Here is an 18,095-nt window from a genome sequence, read left to right as displayed (position 1 = left end):
CACTTGGAGCGACGGCGGGCGGGAGGAGAGTGCGGTGCCGATCGGAAAGGTGTCCCACACCGGAGGTGTCAGCGGACAAACTAAAGTCGCCAAATGTCCCGTGCGTGTGTTACACCAGCTTCCAAACTTCCCTTAATCGCCGTCTTCCAAGAGGAGAACCGGTTTGCCGTCTCAGTGTTTGCCTTATTTCACTCCCCTTGGCAGGCTGCCTTGGCCAGTCGCGGCCCGCACGATCAAACACGCCGTTGCGGCGAGTGTCTCGTCGGCTGCTGCACGCGCCGCTTTCTCGGGCGCCCGCCTAGGCCGCGCGCTGACAGGGGGGCCCTTCAACGCTCGAGGAGGTAGCTTCTTCAGGGGATCCCCTGGAACAGCAGGCCATCTTCGCGGGGGCGTCCCGACGCTACTGTGCTACGCGCACCTTGTTCGCCGCCCAGCATCTCGAGCTCGCTGCTTGGGGGTTGCCACATGATCGGCGACAGCACGACTCGGGACTGTTTCGGACCGCGCAGGCGCCCTGTGACCGGAACGTGATCGGCAGAGACGTGAGCCAGTTCGCGCACAGGAGGAGGCTGCTATCGATTGCGTCTCGCAAGATTGCGCCGGGAATAGACAGGAGCTTCCGAAGCGCGCGGCTCTTGTGCTATCCGTGCCTGCATCCCGTTATAGTCGGATGCAATTGAAGTCTGCAGTAACCGGCACAAGCAATTCCTTCGTGTCCGAAAGTATAGTGCACTGTTGAAGCTTTTCTGGTTACTTAAAAAGCTAACCGTTATACCAAATTCTAAGCTCAAGAATTTTGATGACTCTGGCTTGTCTAGTATATGGTCAAATTTCAATAACTAATTTCGGTTCCTAGTAATGCACACGCCCTGTTGGCATGTCCCATAGTTAGAAACTGCGTTTTTTTTTTATTTTAGTTGTGCCCTATTATTCCAGCAGGTATATATACATATAGATTATATATAGTTCGTGTCCTGCGTTCTGCTCCAGGAGCGCGTTTTACCTGCTGGAATAATAGGGCACAACTATATATATATATATATATATATATATATATATATATATATATATATATATATATATATATATATATATATATATATATATCACGGTTCGGGCTATGCACTGCTTTATCTAACACAGTTATTTGTAGCCCAGGCCTTGTGGTCCAAATGTCGTCGTTAAGAATCCCAGACGAAGACAAGGTTCTCTTGTCTAAACGTTGGCTTGGCTTGCGAACTGAGTCTCCCCGCCAACCCTTGTTCAGTTCTCTTTCATAATATCACCGTTGGCTACCGTTTATTTTTTGCGATCTTATTTCATTTGAGACAGTGAAAATTCTCGGCGAAAATGAAAACAGCTGTCTGAAAGCGTTAACCGTGTGTGCTGTTGAGAACGCAAGGAAGCCCCACTGGCCTACCGCGCTGGCCTCGCGGTCAGAACCCGCAAGCAGCAGCCGCTCTGTGTTAATTCAGTTGGCGAAGCTAGTACCGGAGGAAGAGGAGCAAGCATTCCCGGCATTGGCGACCCATTTGCAAAACTCGGCGCCGTACACTCGCGTAGCGAGAAGACATTTTTAGTTCGATCGCTGGAATGAGCTCACAGAAAAGGGGAGCATCATATTTCAGACTTATTTTTTCGACCTCGCTAGCTAGGGGGATTCAGTTGAGGCGCTGAAGCGGGAGTTGGAGCCACGACGCTTTGCTGTGCGCGGAAAGCCGTTTGCTGATCGCCGACAGAGCGCGAAGCATTTAACTGCAGGGCGCGCGAGAGCGGGATCCTCCCGCGTGATCTCGCGCGGTGCTCCTCTGCGCGCGTTTCCGGGGTTGACGCCTCTGGCGGAGGCGCGCGCTGGGCACCCGCGCCGTTCCGTGTCGATCCCGAGCGCGCGCGTTGCGGGGGGAATAATTCATAAGCGCGCGCACAGCGCGAAGGCAATCCTTGACCCGATGAAGCCGGTACTGCGCCTCCTCCTGGAAGGGCGCTGTCCCTGCGGCGCTCCCGGATTCTGGGGCCCCTCGCTCCGATGCCTCCTGACCAGCGGCCGGGACGCTGACCGGTTTTCGCGAGCACCTGGCACGCGCCGATGACGCGGCGGCGATTGGGACGACGGGTCCTTCCGTACTCGACGCTGCCGTTTCGTACCGGAACCGCTGGTGCGCGATATGACGGGTACCAAATCGGGAGCCGACTGCAGAATCATGGCCTAATTCATTATGCTTGAAAGTGGTTGCCTACCTCGAACTCCCAACGCATCGAAAATCTAGTTTGTCGATGCATTTGAACCGAGTCTTATTGTGGACCGCATGGGATGGGGGGAAATATCTGTCTGCGGCCCGTATGTTAATTCCCGGCTTTGTTTTTTTAACGGACTTACTGCGATCCTAAAGTGTGGTTTGTGATTCGTGTAAATTGCCGTTCTAGTGCGATTCCCTGGGGCGCATATTTACGGATTTATTTCCAAACTCCTGAGCTTTACCTCAATAGGGCTATATACGCGCTCAGACGAGCAGCCTCCCCGTGTTAGGTATCCGCAACTTTTGGGCAAACTTTTCTTCGACAATTTGCCCTTTATTTCCCGATCGAAGAGTCCAGAACTGTTTGCTTCAATTGGTATTAAGCCTCTGCGTTCGTAGCTTTCGCGTGGCAGTTCGTGTTAACATTCAGATAATGCCGAACATTGGCTCACCCAGACTCTGCCAGTCGCTATAACCGTCAAGAACGGTTATAGCGACAAGGCGACAAATACAGTATATTTTCAGATTTATTCCGAAAGCCGAACATCGCTACGGTGGTGATCTTGTGCTCGCGAAAAGGATGGCTAGTGCTGTGAGATATGTGCATCGCTGCTGAGATATTTGGTACTTGATTAAGAAAAGAAAGTAACTTGTGCGATTACTATAGCGCTGCTACACGATACATGTTAAGCTGATGAGGCCGCAGAGGAGACACTTACTTCATTCCTCATACTACATGCTATCCACACTTCGCGCATCTGCTTCTTATACCACTTTCCTGAGAAGCGAAAAAATTTCACCGATGTGTCACAGATCGGAAACATCTCGGGACCACGCAAATGAAGAGACCGAAAATTCGATTTTTGATCGATTTTACTTCTGACATAATATAGTATAATATAAATCGCTGTTACGTTAATACGTTTGACATTTTAAACGAGAGTGCCACCGCCATACAAATATGAAAAAAAAAAAAAAAAGGTATACGGTGAGATCTCATTTATAAGTAAATGCGGAGCCTGCTGTGAAAGAGCTGGTGACCTATAGTCAGGTATGGTGCACTTGTATTTAACTATCATATATAGGCTACACAGGCAGATTTGCACGGCTTCCTTAAGCGGGGCCTTTTATTTACGACGGGTAGTCATTCACGTACCTTACGGCTGTATGTTAAGACTGTCTCACTTAACGGCGGGTGCATGGACCGCGCCTTCAAGGGAGAGATGATGGAACGAGTGAAGGCATGAACGGCGAAGGGGCTGTAGTGTAGGGCAGCAGACAAATGCAAAAAGATTTTGGAAAAAAAAAACGAAAAAAGAAAATTAAGTCGCAGTATTGTATTGCCCGCAAAATATTGTCGGGATTATTGAACTTGGAATGGCTTGCTTGCTTACGCAAACCAACGAACAATATTTATTTATACAGACATTTAAAACAAGCAAGTACACATCGTGTCTAATTGAAGACGAAACTAAATCGATAGAAATGTAATTGTTAAGAATATAACGGACGTTCAAGGAATATATCAGTCTTACTAGCATTACGCGTGCAAGCCAAGAAGGTGCTGCGGCAAGGGGCCTTTCAGCGGTGCACAGCAGTCAATGAGAATTTGTCGAACAGACGGCACCACAAACGCACGGACACGTAAGGCCCACAGAAAGAGGAGAATAACGCTTAGCGTGAACCTGAAACTTGGCATAATTCTAGAACTATAGTACTGTCCGTGCCTACGTTGGAGCAAATTCCATCTGCACATTGCTTACTGTAATTCGTCAGACTACCGGGCGCAAACATAAGGCTCCCGCTTCGCCGTCCAACTTTTTTCCGCCTTTAGTAGGCAAAGGCTCAGACCGGCCATGATAAGAGGACAAAAAAATAACAGAATCCACGGAACTCTCGTGTCTCTAAAGGAATGCGTGACCGCTTTGTGCGGAGATCAAGCTCATGCTTCTATATCGGTTTGCCGCTGCGGATTACTCGGACAGAGTGGGGCGCGAAAACTTCGGAACTGCTTCTCAAGCAACGTCGGCTCCTATACTATCGTGCACAGAATTGCGTATTCCGCGCGGATCGCTTAAAACTTGTTACTGGCGTCGCCAGACTGGAAATGTTACAGCTCGGAATGCGCGAGAGCTCTTGGGCGCTCGCAAGTGCCATATCCGGCTCCCTTGCGGCCGGAACTCCAACTCACACTTTCAAAACGTCTCGACGCGTATTCGGCTCCGCAATCTGTATATTTCCCATTCACCAGTACAGCTTACAGGATGTTTCAGTCTATTAAACAGTTCCTTTTCCATTCTTTTTTTTTTTTCTTCTCGGTTTCGCACACCTTTGAACATATGCGGAAAAGAAATCTTGTCGGAATCAAGAAAAGAAAATTGATATGTAATGCGAAGGGTAGACAGCCGACGGTTTCATTTGATTTAAATAGACCCGAAACGCAGCAGTGTGTGTGTGTGTATGCGCGTGTGTGCGCGTGTGTGCGTGCGTGTGCGTGTGTGTGTGTGTTTGCCTGTGTGCGTGCGTGTGTGTTTGCCTGTGTGTTTGCGTGTGTGTGTGTGCGTTTGCTTGCGGGGGGGAGATTAGAAAGTTTGCAGCAATGAGGAGGCTTGAGCAAGCGCAGGACAAGGCGAATTGCATTGATGCCAATGGCAGAGTCCTTGGTCCTGCAGTGCAAGTAGCTGGGTTGATGATGATAAGGACACTTGACATGGGGACTGAGAAGGAATGAGCAGAATGGTCACCGATGACATACTAGACAAAACCCAGTCGGCTGTCCAGAACTCTTCCAGAACAACCTCAGCATTAACAACGGGTTTGCAGGTGTGCAAGATCAGTGGATGTCAGAGCGAAATTGGGAACCATTGCGTGGCTTGCTGCGAGTAGACGCGATTGAAACTGGCTACATTTTCTGACAGATATTTTATGAAGCTGTTTTAACCAGCCGCACCTTCATCGAGAATGCGTCGGTTGTAGTAAGACAACTTCTTTATCTCCGCGGCGTTTCGCAAGTGTGCCTCGAACAGGAGTCCTGCACGGGAGGAATTAATTCTTCACCCTTAACTATATAAGCATCCGTGAGGCAGAGCGCGCTGTCAAGCCGGCGTATTACGCTTGGATAAACATCCTCCCACCAATTCCTGCCCACATCAATATCAAGTGCGGTCCTTGGTGGCCTCTCCGCGAGAGGCGAGCCAAGCGGCTGTAATGGCTCATTAGTGTCAGCGTAATACGAAGGCGTGGAAACCGCTTGATTGAGCGGTAGCTGTGGCTTTCGAGTGAGACACTCTCGGTGCCAACGCGTCAAGCGCCGTGCGGCATGCACACGCCAGTGCTGCGCAACGACAATGGCACGTGATGGAACGGCGAGATTCGGTCATGGGCTGTAGACGGCCGCGTGCCGACTCGGTACGCCTACTCGCGCATAGCGGAGGAAGACAGCTCACATTCATTCATTCATTCATTCATTCATTCATTCATTCATTCATTCATTCATTCATATTTGGATAACAAGTTTGTCTTGCGTTTTTTGTAATTCGCTTTTTTCTAGTTCACGAGCTTAGAATTTGAACGGTGCTCACGCCAAGTACCACACGGTTTGCGCCACAGGTGCAGCACCACACAATTCAGCGCAGAGAGAGCCTGCTAACGCACCTCGATGCAACGCAGTTAACCTTGTCTAGTTTATTCCCCGATATCTAGGTTAACGACGTGGGCCGTTCCGAGGCTCTGCGGTATGCGTGTGCGCGAGAGGGACGCATGCATGTACAGAGGACCCGCGCCCTTCCACGACGACGCGCGCGCGGAGGGAGCGGCTCGTTTTGTGCGCGCGCTTTCTCCGCGGCCCAACGGTACCTGGGACGGGCCAGCGTGCGAGGTGGACCGCGTCGTTGTCGTCACTGGGCACGAGACCAGCTGCGGAGAGTCGCTTGTAAACATCCTCAACTGGCGCCAGTTTCCAATTAAACGGTCGGCCCGGACGGCAGAGCGCCGACCCATGCGCGGCACACGCGCAGACACGCGGGGCGATTATTGGTTACGCAAGCTCGGCTGAGCGCGCTTCATTAGGGGCGGGCAGGAAATCCTGCGCGGCTCTGGGCGTGCGTCGACGCCGCAAAGCGCGCGTCCTTCTGTCGCGCGACTCTTGCGGCATCGGCGGCGGGCCGCGCGCAAACCCCGCGGCAGCGCGCGCGCCGCCTGCGGCCGCCTCCCCTCGCCCCCCTTGCGAGGCGGGCGCACATAGCGCCGGACTTTGTTGCTACTTGGGCGCGCACTGCTCGCGCCTCGGTGGGTACTACAGCGCGCACACGCGTCGGCGTCGCGCTCTAGTGCTTCACGCTGCGTCGCGTCACGACACATTGCGCTTCGCTGGTCAATGGAGGACGACGTGAAACTTTGTGGAACTGTGCGCGTGTCTGCAGTGGACTAAACAGTGCTTCGCGTATAACGTGCGCCAGCCTGCATTTCGAGGTCTCCCCTGAGGCTGACGCGCGAAATGAAAGCAGGACGCTGCGAGGCCAGGCTCAATGCCTTTGCTTATTATATATATTTTTAATGTAATGATTGCGACTTGAGCCGACACTCACTGCCATCGCGCAAAACATTATACTTTGGGAAGACGAAACCAATAAGATTTGCATCAGACAAAGAGCCGACACCATTGCATGGTCTGCCACGCCGTTAAGCGCGTTTTCTTGAATGCGAAAATAGCGCATCACGTCGGCGTTCAAACATATCTGATATATGCAAATTGGGTATGGAAATGGGGATGATGCGCTCGGAAAAAGGATCGAAATATTGCGCCCGAAATAGTGCGCCAAATGCGAGTAGATGGGGAAAGGTAGTTCTACCCACCCAGTGCGTTCAGAAGACAGAGGCCTCCTAGGCGGAAGTGGGAGGAAGGTGCAGTTGGCGCGGCTGTCCATCCCGCTTGTCTTCGGAAGGCGACACTAGAAGCCGCCACCTACACGCGAGAGAGGTGATTGTAGTGCCGGATCGTATTACGGGTGCTTGTTCTCACGGCGGCCAGATTTCAAGGGCATCTGCGAAAGTAGTTCTGCGTATTAGTTTCGTTGCTTTCACTCCTGAGCCACGCCGTGTCCCTCGTAAAATAAGTAGCTTGCGCTGTTTGTTAGGGAAGGTTTCGTGGCTTCGTATTCCTGACTCATGAATATTTTAGAGCTATCTTGCCTTCCGCAAGGCAGTAAGGCCTCTCTCCCTGTGGCTGACGGACAGCAATAAGAGCCAGAGTGAGCTTATATAAGTTTTTAATGAAAACCTCTTTTAGGTGCGCGCGCGCGTGCGTGTGTCTGTGTGTGTGAGACAGACAGAGAGAGAAAGATAGAGCAGGCCGCCTTGTGCATATGTCGATGTTTTTGTGTTCATCATCATCATCATGCTTATTTCGGACAACATTACATGGTGCTCGCGGGGAGAGGCTAAATGAGGCTGATGTCTCCTGACGAGGCCTAATCCCCAAATTACAGATCGAACAGAAGCAAACAGCAATAATAATAATAATAATAATAATAATAATAATAATAATAATAATAATAATAATAATAATAATAATAATAATAATAATAATAATAATAATAATAATAATAATACAAGTTATGCAGCGAAATATAAATAAACAAGTTACAGCCACGGTTATAAGTAACCCAAATCAACTAATGCACAAATCAAGAACCCCATCAACAGCACCGTTTTATCATGGCCACTGCCATGTGTATGTGGTGCCATCTCGCGGCCAAGTTGAGAACAACCTCCCTTCTGGTATGTGCGGTATGTATACCATTCGCGGAAAAGGCGACAAGTAGCGGACATCGGCATTTAGGAGCATTCGCGCGCAAATTTTTGCTTTCTAAAAGTACCTGGCGGAAAGAAAAATGCTTTTCGGGAGCAGCGAAGCCATTTGGTCAGAAATGACCAAAATTTATGTTTCTGATTCAGTCGGCCGAAGGCTACAAGCCTGATTGCAATTAGGGTGTAACTTTTATGTGGCACAGAGAGGCGCTGGTGCACCACTGGTCGTGAGGGCGGTAAAGCAAGCAAAGCAGGGCTGCTTTCGATCTACTTTTTATCCTTGAATGATTTCTAGAGACGGGCTACCGTTACAATATGAGCAATGAAAGAAAGCGAAGGTAGCCGTTTCATGTCGTGTTTAGGAGCAATGCTAATCGCGCTATATTTGCTGGGTCAGCCAATAATTCATATGCTGTTTACCGCTTGAGCTGCTACCCTGAAATTTCTTTGTGTGGCCGCTAGCTGAATTTGTCTGATGCTGCCGTCATGCTGACATCCAGATGAAAGAGAAAACAGACAGTTGATACTTATGGAATAGTGACCTTCAATTATGTCTCATAACAACATCAGCGAAAGATGCTTTTATCAACAATTATATAGCTCATTTGTGGTCGCAAAATTTGCTTACTTCAAGAAATCGCTGCTTTTCCCATGACCAAATTCCCGTTTATTGTCGGCAGCAAAAGCTTACGAGATGCATGTTTAAAAAAAACAAACAATGTAGCGCTGTTGTAGTAAATAATAAGTTGGCAACCAATTTATGAGGTATCGTTGTCTTTAAGTGGGGCATGTTCTTTCATACTTTCACAAACGTCAGGTGACTGCATCGAAATAGTTTTTCTTTCCCAGGCGGCGCCTCGTAAATATTTGCCGCAAGAAATATCACACGTTTGTTGGCCAAAGGCTGCCATTTTTGCACATGTATTCAGTTTTTCCTGTCCCTTCTCGACAAACACAATGCTTCGGAACTCGCACAAAACGTTGCCAAGGCGAAACACTTTCGGTTGGGGCTTGAAATTCAGAGGCTGCTCGTCTTCGCCCAATTGAAAGAGTTTCAATTGCAACAGCGTAGAGCGACACACGCGCTATACCATAATCTTTTATCTTCTGTTATTTATCTCCTTTTGCTATCAGCGGAACCTCTTAGCAGATAAACTGCGGCTGGCGGAAATGACACGATCAGGGAAAGGAAGGAAAGAAAGGGGCGAAAAGAAGAAAGATCAGGAATGGAAGGCATAAAAAAAATATTAAAAAAAAGGCTGTAAAGGTAGCACATCGCTCCCATCAGCTAACCAGCTTAGACACTTTTCGGCTATTCAAGACACTTTGTGTGCAAAAGAATGCGCAACGCGTGCGCTTTTTTCGTAGAATGTCCTGGCGCCCCCGCTGCTATCACTGCGTCCCCACATACCAGAAAGGAGGAGAGGTGCTGCGCGCTCCGGTTCGAGGCTTTTTTCCTCCTCACCGCGAAAACTAATACATGTACACATATTCACACAGGAAAAAAAAAAAAATGTCATGGCAGTTCATCACTGTCAGTGACAAAAAGTAGGACAAAACTGGGCTAGATTATGGCATAAAGGAAAGCATGTAGCCAATAAACATACATTCAAACACTTATAGTCATGTTACGCAAATGCATTTAAAAGTTAGAACACTTTTTTCTTACATTGTTGAACAGTAACAATTTCTTGTGCACAAGCAATTAATTCCGGATATTTGTTACATAATACTGTTATTTGATGGTCACTATACTCCGTTTCATACATCAAGTGCAACGCTGCCAAAGCTACAGCACTTGTTTGCGCTCTCTGCATCCGCGATGAAAAATAGTGCCTGCTCTTGACGAGAGGAAATAATAGGTATTTTGTCTGCAAGCTTAATACATCCTATATTTGCCATCAACTTCATAAAGAGCACCTTTTTTAGGGAGAAAGAAGCGGATTCGGTGAATTTGTATGTTTTTCATGTCGTTTTCGTTCGTGTCGCATTTTCGCTGCCCCGCAACCTTGCCAGCTGTGTCACTAGATGGCGCTGGCGGTGCCCTCCGCGCTGCGCATCTCTTTTTGAGAAAATGGTTCTTCGGTGCGCATTTTTCTCTAAGATCCGCACTGCGAAGATGTCTAGGTATGCGAAGCAAGTTATTGCAAACGTATATGCTCGGAATAGAGCCCGTTTCCGCAGGAACCACTCGGCCACAAAACGAGCGCGTAGTGATACGCCTCCTTTTTTTTTTCTTGCGGATTATTTGCGTAGCTTTCGCTGCGTTGCACCTGATGTATGAAACGGAGTATAGTTTGGGTGCCGTAATTTGTGCTAGGTGCAGAACAGGTGTGCAATAAACCAGGACACAAGGAACACATAGAAACAGGACTAGCGCTAGTCCTGTTTCTATGTGTTCCTTGTGTCCTGGTTTATTGCACACCTGTTCTGCACGATGCTTCACTGACTCGCCCACACAAAGGTATTAATTGTGATAGGTCTTGAGCTAATTATAGAGAAACTGCAAGCAGCTTATGTGCATGAATATTTCTGTTCAGATAAAGGCGAGTAAAGAATTGAAGTCATTGTTTTATTTTTTTTTTGTATACTAAAAGAGCTGAGGAATATTGATAACATACATCAAGAAGAGTAATACTTGTAACTATGAAACATCTTATTATCGTTAGCAAAGTTTCTCCACAACATACGCAAGGCTTTCTTTTGCAGGGTAAACAACTTTACTGAGTCAGTCTTACTACACGCGCCCCAAACTAAATGTTTGTATACTAGATGACTATGGACAAGAGAAAAATAGAGCTGTTTCTTGACATGATATCGAAGAAGGTGGCGTAATCATTGGATAATTCCGAATGCTCTCGATAGCCTTATCCGCACATTAGGGACATGATCGGTCCAGCCAAAGTCACTGCGAAAGCATACTCATAGAAACTTATGAGAATTTACTTGTAGTATGTCAGTGTTATTACAATACAGCTGAACATCAACGAGAGGCTTATTTTTAGCATGAAAAGGCACAAACATAGTTTTTTGCTCATTTAGTTCTTATTTATTTGCGTCAAGCCACTTCTTCAGTTCTCTCTCTCTCTCTGTGTGCGTGTGTGTGTGTGAGTGAGTGAGTGAGAAATAGAGATAGACAGAGAAGAGAGAGAGAGCAGGGCGCCTTGTGCATATGTCGGTGTTTTAGTGTTTATGATCTGACATGTGTATTTTAATTTACACAATAGTTTGTACATTTCAGTTCGGTCCGACCTGGAAGGATACACAAAGGAAAACATGTTCGGGTAGATTACCAGTACATAAACGCTGATTAAACGAACATTTGCTTCGATCAAAGCAAATGCTGTATCTATTCATACATGGTGGTCCAGGGAAGACTAGTCGACGTTAAAATCAGCCAAAAAGTTGCGACCAGAAGAATAGCTGGCAAAATTACCTCAATTTCCTCTGTGACAATATCGCAGAGTCGCTATATCAAGTTCTCAGTATGGTCAGCCCATTTATTCGTGCTGTGCGGTCAGGAGTACTGGGGCAAACAATGAAGTAGGATATATTTTATTGTGCGCTCCTTCTTTTTAGACCTCCCGACGGCTTTTTAATGTGACTCAGTATTTGTGGCCGTACAGCATGAATGACCTGACCTAGTGACCCAAGTTGCAGTGAACACCTTGATGCAATTTCGTCTTGGAACCGCTTGCAGTTTTAATGAAATGGCGTTGTAGGGTTTGGGGACCCTGCTATTTGGTATAAACCATATGACCTCCGCTTGCACTTGCAGGTTGCACGGTGAATGGCAGGCAGTATGCCGAAGGAGACACCGTGCCTTCGGACGAACGGGACCCGTGCGTCGTCTGCCTGTGCAAGGTGAGTGCGTTGTATACAAACATCTCTCTCAACTCGCTGCCATAACCTGGAAGTGCAGCAGTGCTGTGGCTTCCCAGCTGTGACAAGACCTCTTGCCGCGAAATTCAGTAAGCGCAGTGCTGATGTAAAAGTTGTCGCGTTTGTAACCACATGTTTCTAGACCGGAGGCAAGCAATAAGTACGCCAGACTTAAAATTTCGTTTGACCTTTGTTTGTTTGTTGTTTATTCTTCTCCACAAGAGGCAGAAATAGCAACTGAGAGGAAAGCGCACTCGCCCGTCCCCTTGTCGAAATGTTGGCTGGCCTTGAGAACTGAGGCTCCCCCTGAACCCCTGTTCAGTCCTCTTTCATACTGTGTAGCCATCTTAAAAGGAAGAGGGATAGGGCAGGCAGCATGTAAAAGCGATTTCATATACCGAAGGCCCCAGTTGCACAGGCGTTTTTCTACGGAGCCGTGTTCTCCACCCTTGTAGCAGCTTTCTCTCAGTGGTCGACAACTACGACTAATCTTGTCCTAACACGGTACCATGCGCGGATGGTGTGTCGACTAATGACTGTTCACTTAGCGCGATGTCTCCATTCTATATACTTGCGAAGTTTCGCTGTTTTGAATGGATCACGTATGGCAGGGAGAGACGCCAGCAGCGCTGGATTCAGGCCCGACCGCGACTAGAGGTTCCTTGGCAGAGTCTTTATTATTTTTATTTTTTTCACCCCACGATCAGCGTCGTTCATCGTGAGATGCGCTTGGGTAAGGGAAGGGGGAGAGGGCGCGCGACGCACATTACCGTGCGCACACAGAAAAAGGTGACGCATTTTAGTTTGTTTTCCTTTTCTTTTCTTTTTTTTTTTTTTCGCTGATTCGCCAGGAAATAACAGAGTTGTTGGAAGGCGCTGGTTACAAAGGTAAATAAGGAAAAAAGGAGCTGGAAGAGGAGGGTCTTGAGAAGAGCGCGCTGAGCGCACGCCAGGTCGGACGCACATCACGCCGGACGCCTGCCAGCGCCCACAATTAGCCCGCTCAGCGCAGGACGTCTCCGGATGATATAATTGTCCGCAGCTTCGGAGCTCAATTTACATTTAATGATACTTGCTTCCCAGAATGTGTTAATGTGATCGTTTCGCACCCCGGAGACTCCTGTCGCGAGGAGCAAAATAGACGTAACAGAGCGAGGCTGAAAATGCGGGACAGCTTATACACATGCACGTTTTCACAGCTGCCGCGAAGAAGAGGCTCACTCGGGGTATTTAATTAGCTACCCACACCTCACCGCGCACTCAAAGGAACCGAGTATTCTCTCCCTCAAGACGCGCCTCCCTCAAGACGCGTCTTGAGGGAGACGCGTCAGATGTGGTCGCAGTGTCGCCGTGGTAGCCGCAGTGCGCGCGCTACCGAAGCGCAAACAGTTTTACTGGCGACAGCTGGAGACGCAAAACTCGGAGCTTGTCGTTTTCGCAATTGCTCAAAGACTGGATTGAATGCTAGGAATCCCAAAGGAGAGGGAAGGCGCGATAGCACGCGGGCGCATGAGCTTGGCTCACGGCTAGCGTTGCGAGCAGAGTGAGGTTATAAGCACGGGAAAGACGCGGTAACTGTCTTTCAAGCTTCCAACGTTTAAAGTATGGGATATCTTGCCCTGCTTCTCCGCCGACATCGCCCGCTCGCTCAGCGGAGTGCGTTTTAGTGCGTCAATTCGATTCGATCCATTATTTATTTTCCCAGAAAGAATTGGAATGGTCTGCTGGGCTAGAAGCTGAGTCAGCAGCTTGGCGGGGCCCAGGAGACCGTTACATGGCATAATTGTGAAGGAGAGAAAGAAATGTGCGTATATAGCAAAATATACCGTACGCAAAAATAAGTACAAGTTGCGGCAACATAATACCTTATATGATACATCATCTTCATCAAAATGAGCTTGGTAAGTAGCACCAGTTGGCATAAATAACAGAACGCAAAATTGTAAACAAAAGGAAGCACAGCAGAAAGAACAAGACATAACATCCTATGTGGTTCACAATTTTATGAAGTACTGGCGCAGTTTATTGGGGTTTAGACGAGTTGTGTTTTGGCGGCGTCGTGTGAAGCCTCGAAGGCGAGGAGACGTGGAGGTAAGGGTGGAGAAGACAGAGTGGGGGGGAAGCCGTGATCGGCAACCATAGTAGAGGGGTTGGGAGAGGGGTGTGCCGCACGATGACTGATGGCCTGGACCATGCTGCCTGTTTGCACTGTCTGAATCCATGAGCGGCAACGGCTGCTCCGTCCGGGGGGGAAACAGTAACGCTAACACGTACTCAGCCGCACTATTCGCACTGAGCGTCTGAGAATTTTTAACGCGATAGCGTTAAGTTGTGCAGAAAATCCAGCGGCGTTATCAGCGTTCTTAGCGAAAAATCAAGGGCATGGCAGGTGGCATGACTTATTGGTCGGCGAATTGTGCGACGTCCAAGACCATATATGGCATGGCAGTGGTGGCCAACTCGTGCTTCTCCTTAGAGATGGGAGGGTGAGATGAGATGAGAGATGAGATGAGAGATGAGATGAGAGATGAGAGTCGGATCACGAGCAAAATACGCCAAGCAGGCACGTCCATGTAGCTTGGTTATAGCGTGAATTTATCTATATATCGGGTGGTCTTCTAGATAAATGGCTATAGCTTACTGAGGTGTGTGTGTGAGATAACACAGGCATAAATAAAAGGATTATACGATTAAGCCGGCAGAAAAGTTAATATACGCAAACGAGGAACTGCTGTACACTAGAACTATGAACGCTATCGCGTCATACCCTTGGGGACAGAGCGTAAGTGCCCCCCTCCCCCATCTAGCTTTTTCTTTTCTTACCTGTGATGACATTTGGAGTGCATGCAAGCGACCCAGTGGGCTGTGGTGGATGAAAAAAAGTAAAAAAGGAGCAGGCTGCAGAGGGTAAAGGCGGAAAGAAAAAGGGGAAATTTCTACAACACTTGCGCTATTTTAATTTTTTTTTTCTGGTGATTGTACTGTCTCTTCCCCATGGATGGTAGGAATATTTATTTGCAACTAATTTTTTTCTCTTCTCGCACTGTTAACGGGATAATAGGAGATAGCAGGAAAGGGAAGAAGTGCGGCGAAGAAGTTGCATGGGGGGAAAGAGAGCCAGAAGCTGGGCTGCCGTCTTTTCGAGACCGCAGGTGAAGACCAATAAAACTAAATAATGTCTCCGTCTCACAACAATTAAATGTGTGTTGCAAGCTACGTTTAAGTTTTAGCAAACGCTTGATAAACGTTTCGTATGTAAAGACAGGGCAGCTTTTCAAGAATGCGGAATGTGGGGTAAATAATTAATCCATTAGCCATAATTAAACAGAGTAGTACTGCCCTGTTGCTGGCCTGAGACAGAGCTAATCGCAGGTTAACGGAATAGGCCTTTTCAGTACAGTAGATCTAAGCCGAATAATGGCCAGAGTTGTGATGATTATGATGATTGCCTTAGGAAACTATTTCTGGCTGTAATACTTTCTGATAGCACCCCGGCGGTAAACGATGGCTGTTAGGCTCCATCGTCCGCGGGCTAGTGAAAAATCGCCAGCGTAGTGTATTTGCACAACGATCCTGTCTTTCCCTTACCCTATCCTGCTCACAAGCGCTCTTAATTCGACGACGATATTGATTACGGTTACGTTTAACGCCATCAGAATGCATTATGTCGATGTGTGCAGTGCGTCCGCGCTCCACGAACACGAAAGAATGAACATCGCCATTCACACGGTTGTAAACATGTCCTTGTGTGCTTTAAATACTGTTCCTCACTATTTCTTGACCGCTGCTTTGCGGTTGCGGTGGAGGTCCGTTTTATTCTATAGTATGCATCCACGCTGGCGTCGCCTGCGCACGGAGCGCAGTATAAACTTAACGCATAATAATAGTGCTCTCGTAACAGCTACTATTACGTAATAATAAAGCTGCCAGGGCGCTCATACTAATCGAGTAGGTTCTCCTAATTGATGTAGCTGCTTTGGCTTAAGGGCCTTCGGCGGCACAGCTCGCAACGAAGATTAATTGCTACTCACGTTTCGTCTTTGCTGAGTATATTACCTTCGCATATAAGAGTGGTGAGTGTCCGCTTATGCAGCAGCGATTGCTCATTGACGTTCTTTCCTTTTGGCGTTATTATCTTAGCATACCATTCGGCGCACTGTGCTGATGGCGTCACGTGCTTTGAGCGAAATTACCCAACTCACACCCCTGGCACCTTTGCCCCAAAACCGGCATTGGGACGTCGGCCGAAGCTTATCTATATATTCCTGTGCATTGTTGCGCTTACGTAGGAACTGGGACACAATCGGAGACGACACAGAACAGATGTGCGCACCAACTAGCCCAATTTGAAACTCTCCTAATTATCTATATATCTTTGTCACGTATCATAAAAGCGTAATCTTCTAACCAAGCGTCATGCACAACCGCGAATAAACACCCGAAGAATGTGACTGAGCAGTGACAATAAATGCGCCTTTGGAATAGAAACACCTATTACGCTTCACAGGCGCTTCTCGGGCAAAGAAAGCAAAGCCCGCTACAGAGCTGTTCACACGCCCTGACGGCGCTGACAAGCATCCACGTGTTTTCCGCTGCCTTATATGCCTCGTCCGAAGCAAACGGCTCAAGCCTCCTCACCGCGCTGAGTTCGGGCGTTCCAGCTTTTCCAAGCAAGGGTCGCCAAAGTCAAATACATTTTACCAGGCCTCTGCGGCTGGTACTTCCACGTGGGTTTGTTGTGAATGTCGCACCGATGACGCCACTTGTAATGAAACGAGGAGGCAGGAGGCCAGCGGTATTAGTGTGGCATGGCGCTGTGCGTTTATGCTTCATAAAGCGAGCCGCAGAAGGGTGCGCTGCACCGAAATGGCCACCCTAGATTGGCCTCCGGATCAACGCGATGCTGTTGCGTTCGTGGACGCAAGCGGCGTCACAGGCGCGGTTTTCGAATTCCGTTCCCTTACGGCGGCTCGATATCGGGCGCCTTTGCGCGCGCCACCTGCGGAAACTGCCTCGTCAGGGGACATTTATCACAGAGGACCGCGAATGCTGGAATAGATCCAAGCTAGCAAGGACACTCTGCTTCTGGAACCCGTAGATGTGCGCAGGTGCACGGACAGCGAGAAATTGACGCCTGCGGACCAGTCGGGTTGCACGTCTGTTTGTCCGGCCGCCTTGTCTTTCCATCGCCCTTTCTCACGTGTCGCGCTCCGTGCACGAATTGACTTGTCGAGCTGGCTTATACAGATGGTGAAGGTGATCCCAAAGCGACGAGGCAGGGTGGCTTCGAAAGTATAGGCGTGCGTGAACATCTTAAACTCTGTCGCAATTACAGGGGAATGCAGTGAAAGCGTGTGGAGAGCGTTTCGTCAGATTCTGTCTTCACTGCACTTTCACTTGTGCGTTCTTATTGCTTTTGGGTGCAGAAGTAGTGTAAAACTCCCGTGTATAGCGTGACTTCTGCACGCGCTGACATATTTCCGGTGGTCGAGCACCGTAGCGGTGGCTCTGTTTTTAGGGCGTTCGACTGCTGATCCAGAGAACGAGAGTTCGATCCCTGCCGTGACGGCCGGCGAAAAGTAAGGCGCCCCGTGGTGCTGTGCGATGTGAGAGCACGTTAGAGAACCCCGGGTATACGGTTGAAATTTCCGGAGCACTCTACTACGGCGTCCAAAAACCAAACAATTTCCGGTGATCGAACTTAATCCGGACCTTTCTACTACGGCGTTCCTCACGGCAGTGAGATTTGGCTTTGTAGCGTAAAAGTATATAACTTCCATTTGACACTCTGCACACTCCCCAAAGTATGTGTATGTACATGCCCCTATCGGAATACATCACAAAGCGTTTCCACTGTGCGAGTTCGGGGACTCCGGCTTTGTTTTTATGCAGTCTAATGGAAAAAGGCAGCGTTCGACCGTTGCGCGCGATGACGTCAAATCTGCGGTTATAATAGTACCGACTCGTGTTATAGCTTGTGTGGTCGCGCATCGACTTACTCTGACGGACGTTCACATTAGCGTTTAATTAACCGGTTCGTGCCGCGGTTTTAGGATCGTTTATGGGCAAGCGCAACGTGTAGAAACGCCCATGGGGACTTGGTCCGCGCGCAGCGCCTGCATAGGAGACAGTGTTGAACGCAGGGAAGTAGAGAAGCCAGATATTGAT

General features: G+C 48.5%; 1 protein-coding gene across 1 annotated transcript in view; it reads left to right on the top strand.

Moving 5' to 3' along the window:
* cv-2 (crosveinless 2-secreting protein) overlaps positions 1 to 18,095 on the top strand; it is a 230,100-nt gene that overhangs the window by 148,500 nt on the left and 63,505 nt on the right. The window contains exon 7 of the mRNA XM_084590795.1: positions 11,824 to 11,909. Within this exon, the coding sequence (XP_084446921.1) occupies positions 11,824 to 11,909 (86 nt within the window). The remainder of the gene's footprint in view (positions 1 to 11,823; positions 11,910 to 18,095) is intronic.

This window comes from Amblyomma maculatum, chromosome 1, assembly GCF_055883805.1.
Source record: "Amblyomma maculatum isolate TAMU_Amacu chromosome 1, ASM5588380v1, whole genome shotgun sequence".
In the NCBI taxonomy this organism is placed as follows: domain Eukaryota; kingdom Metazoa; phylum Arthropoda; class Arachnida; order Ixodida; family Ixodidae; genus Amblyomma; species Amblyomma maculatum.
The sequence above is the reverse complement of the archived record's forward strand: the minus strand, read 5'-3'. Positions and strand labels throughout refer to the sequence as shown.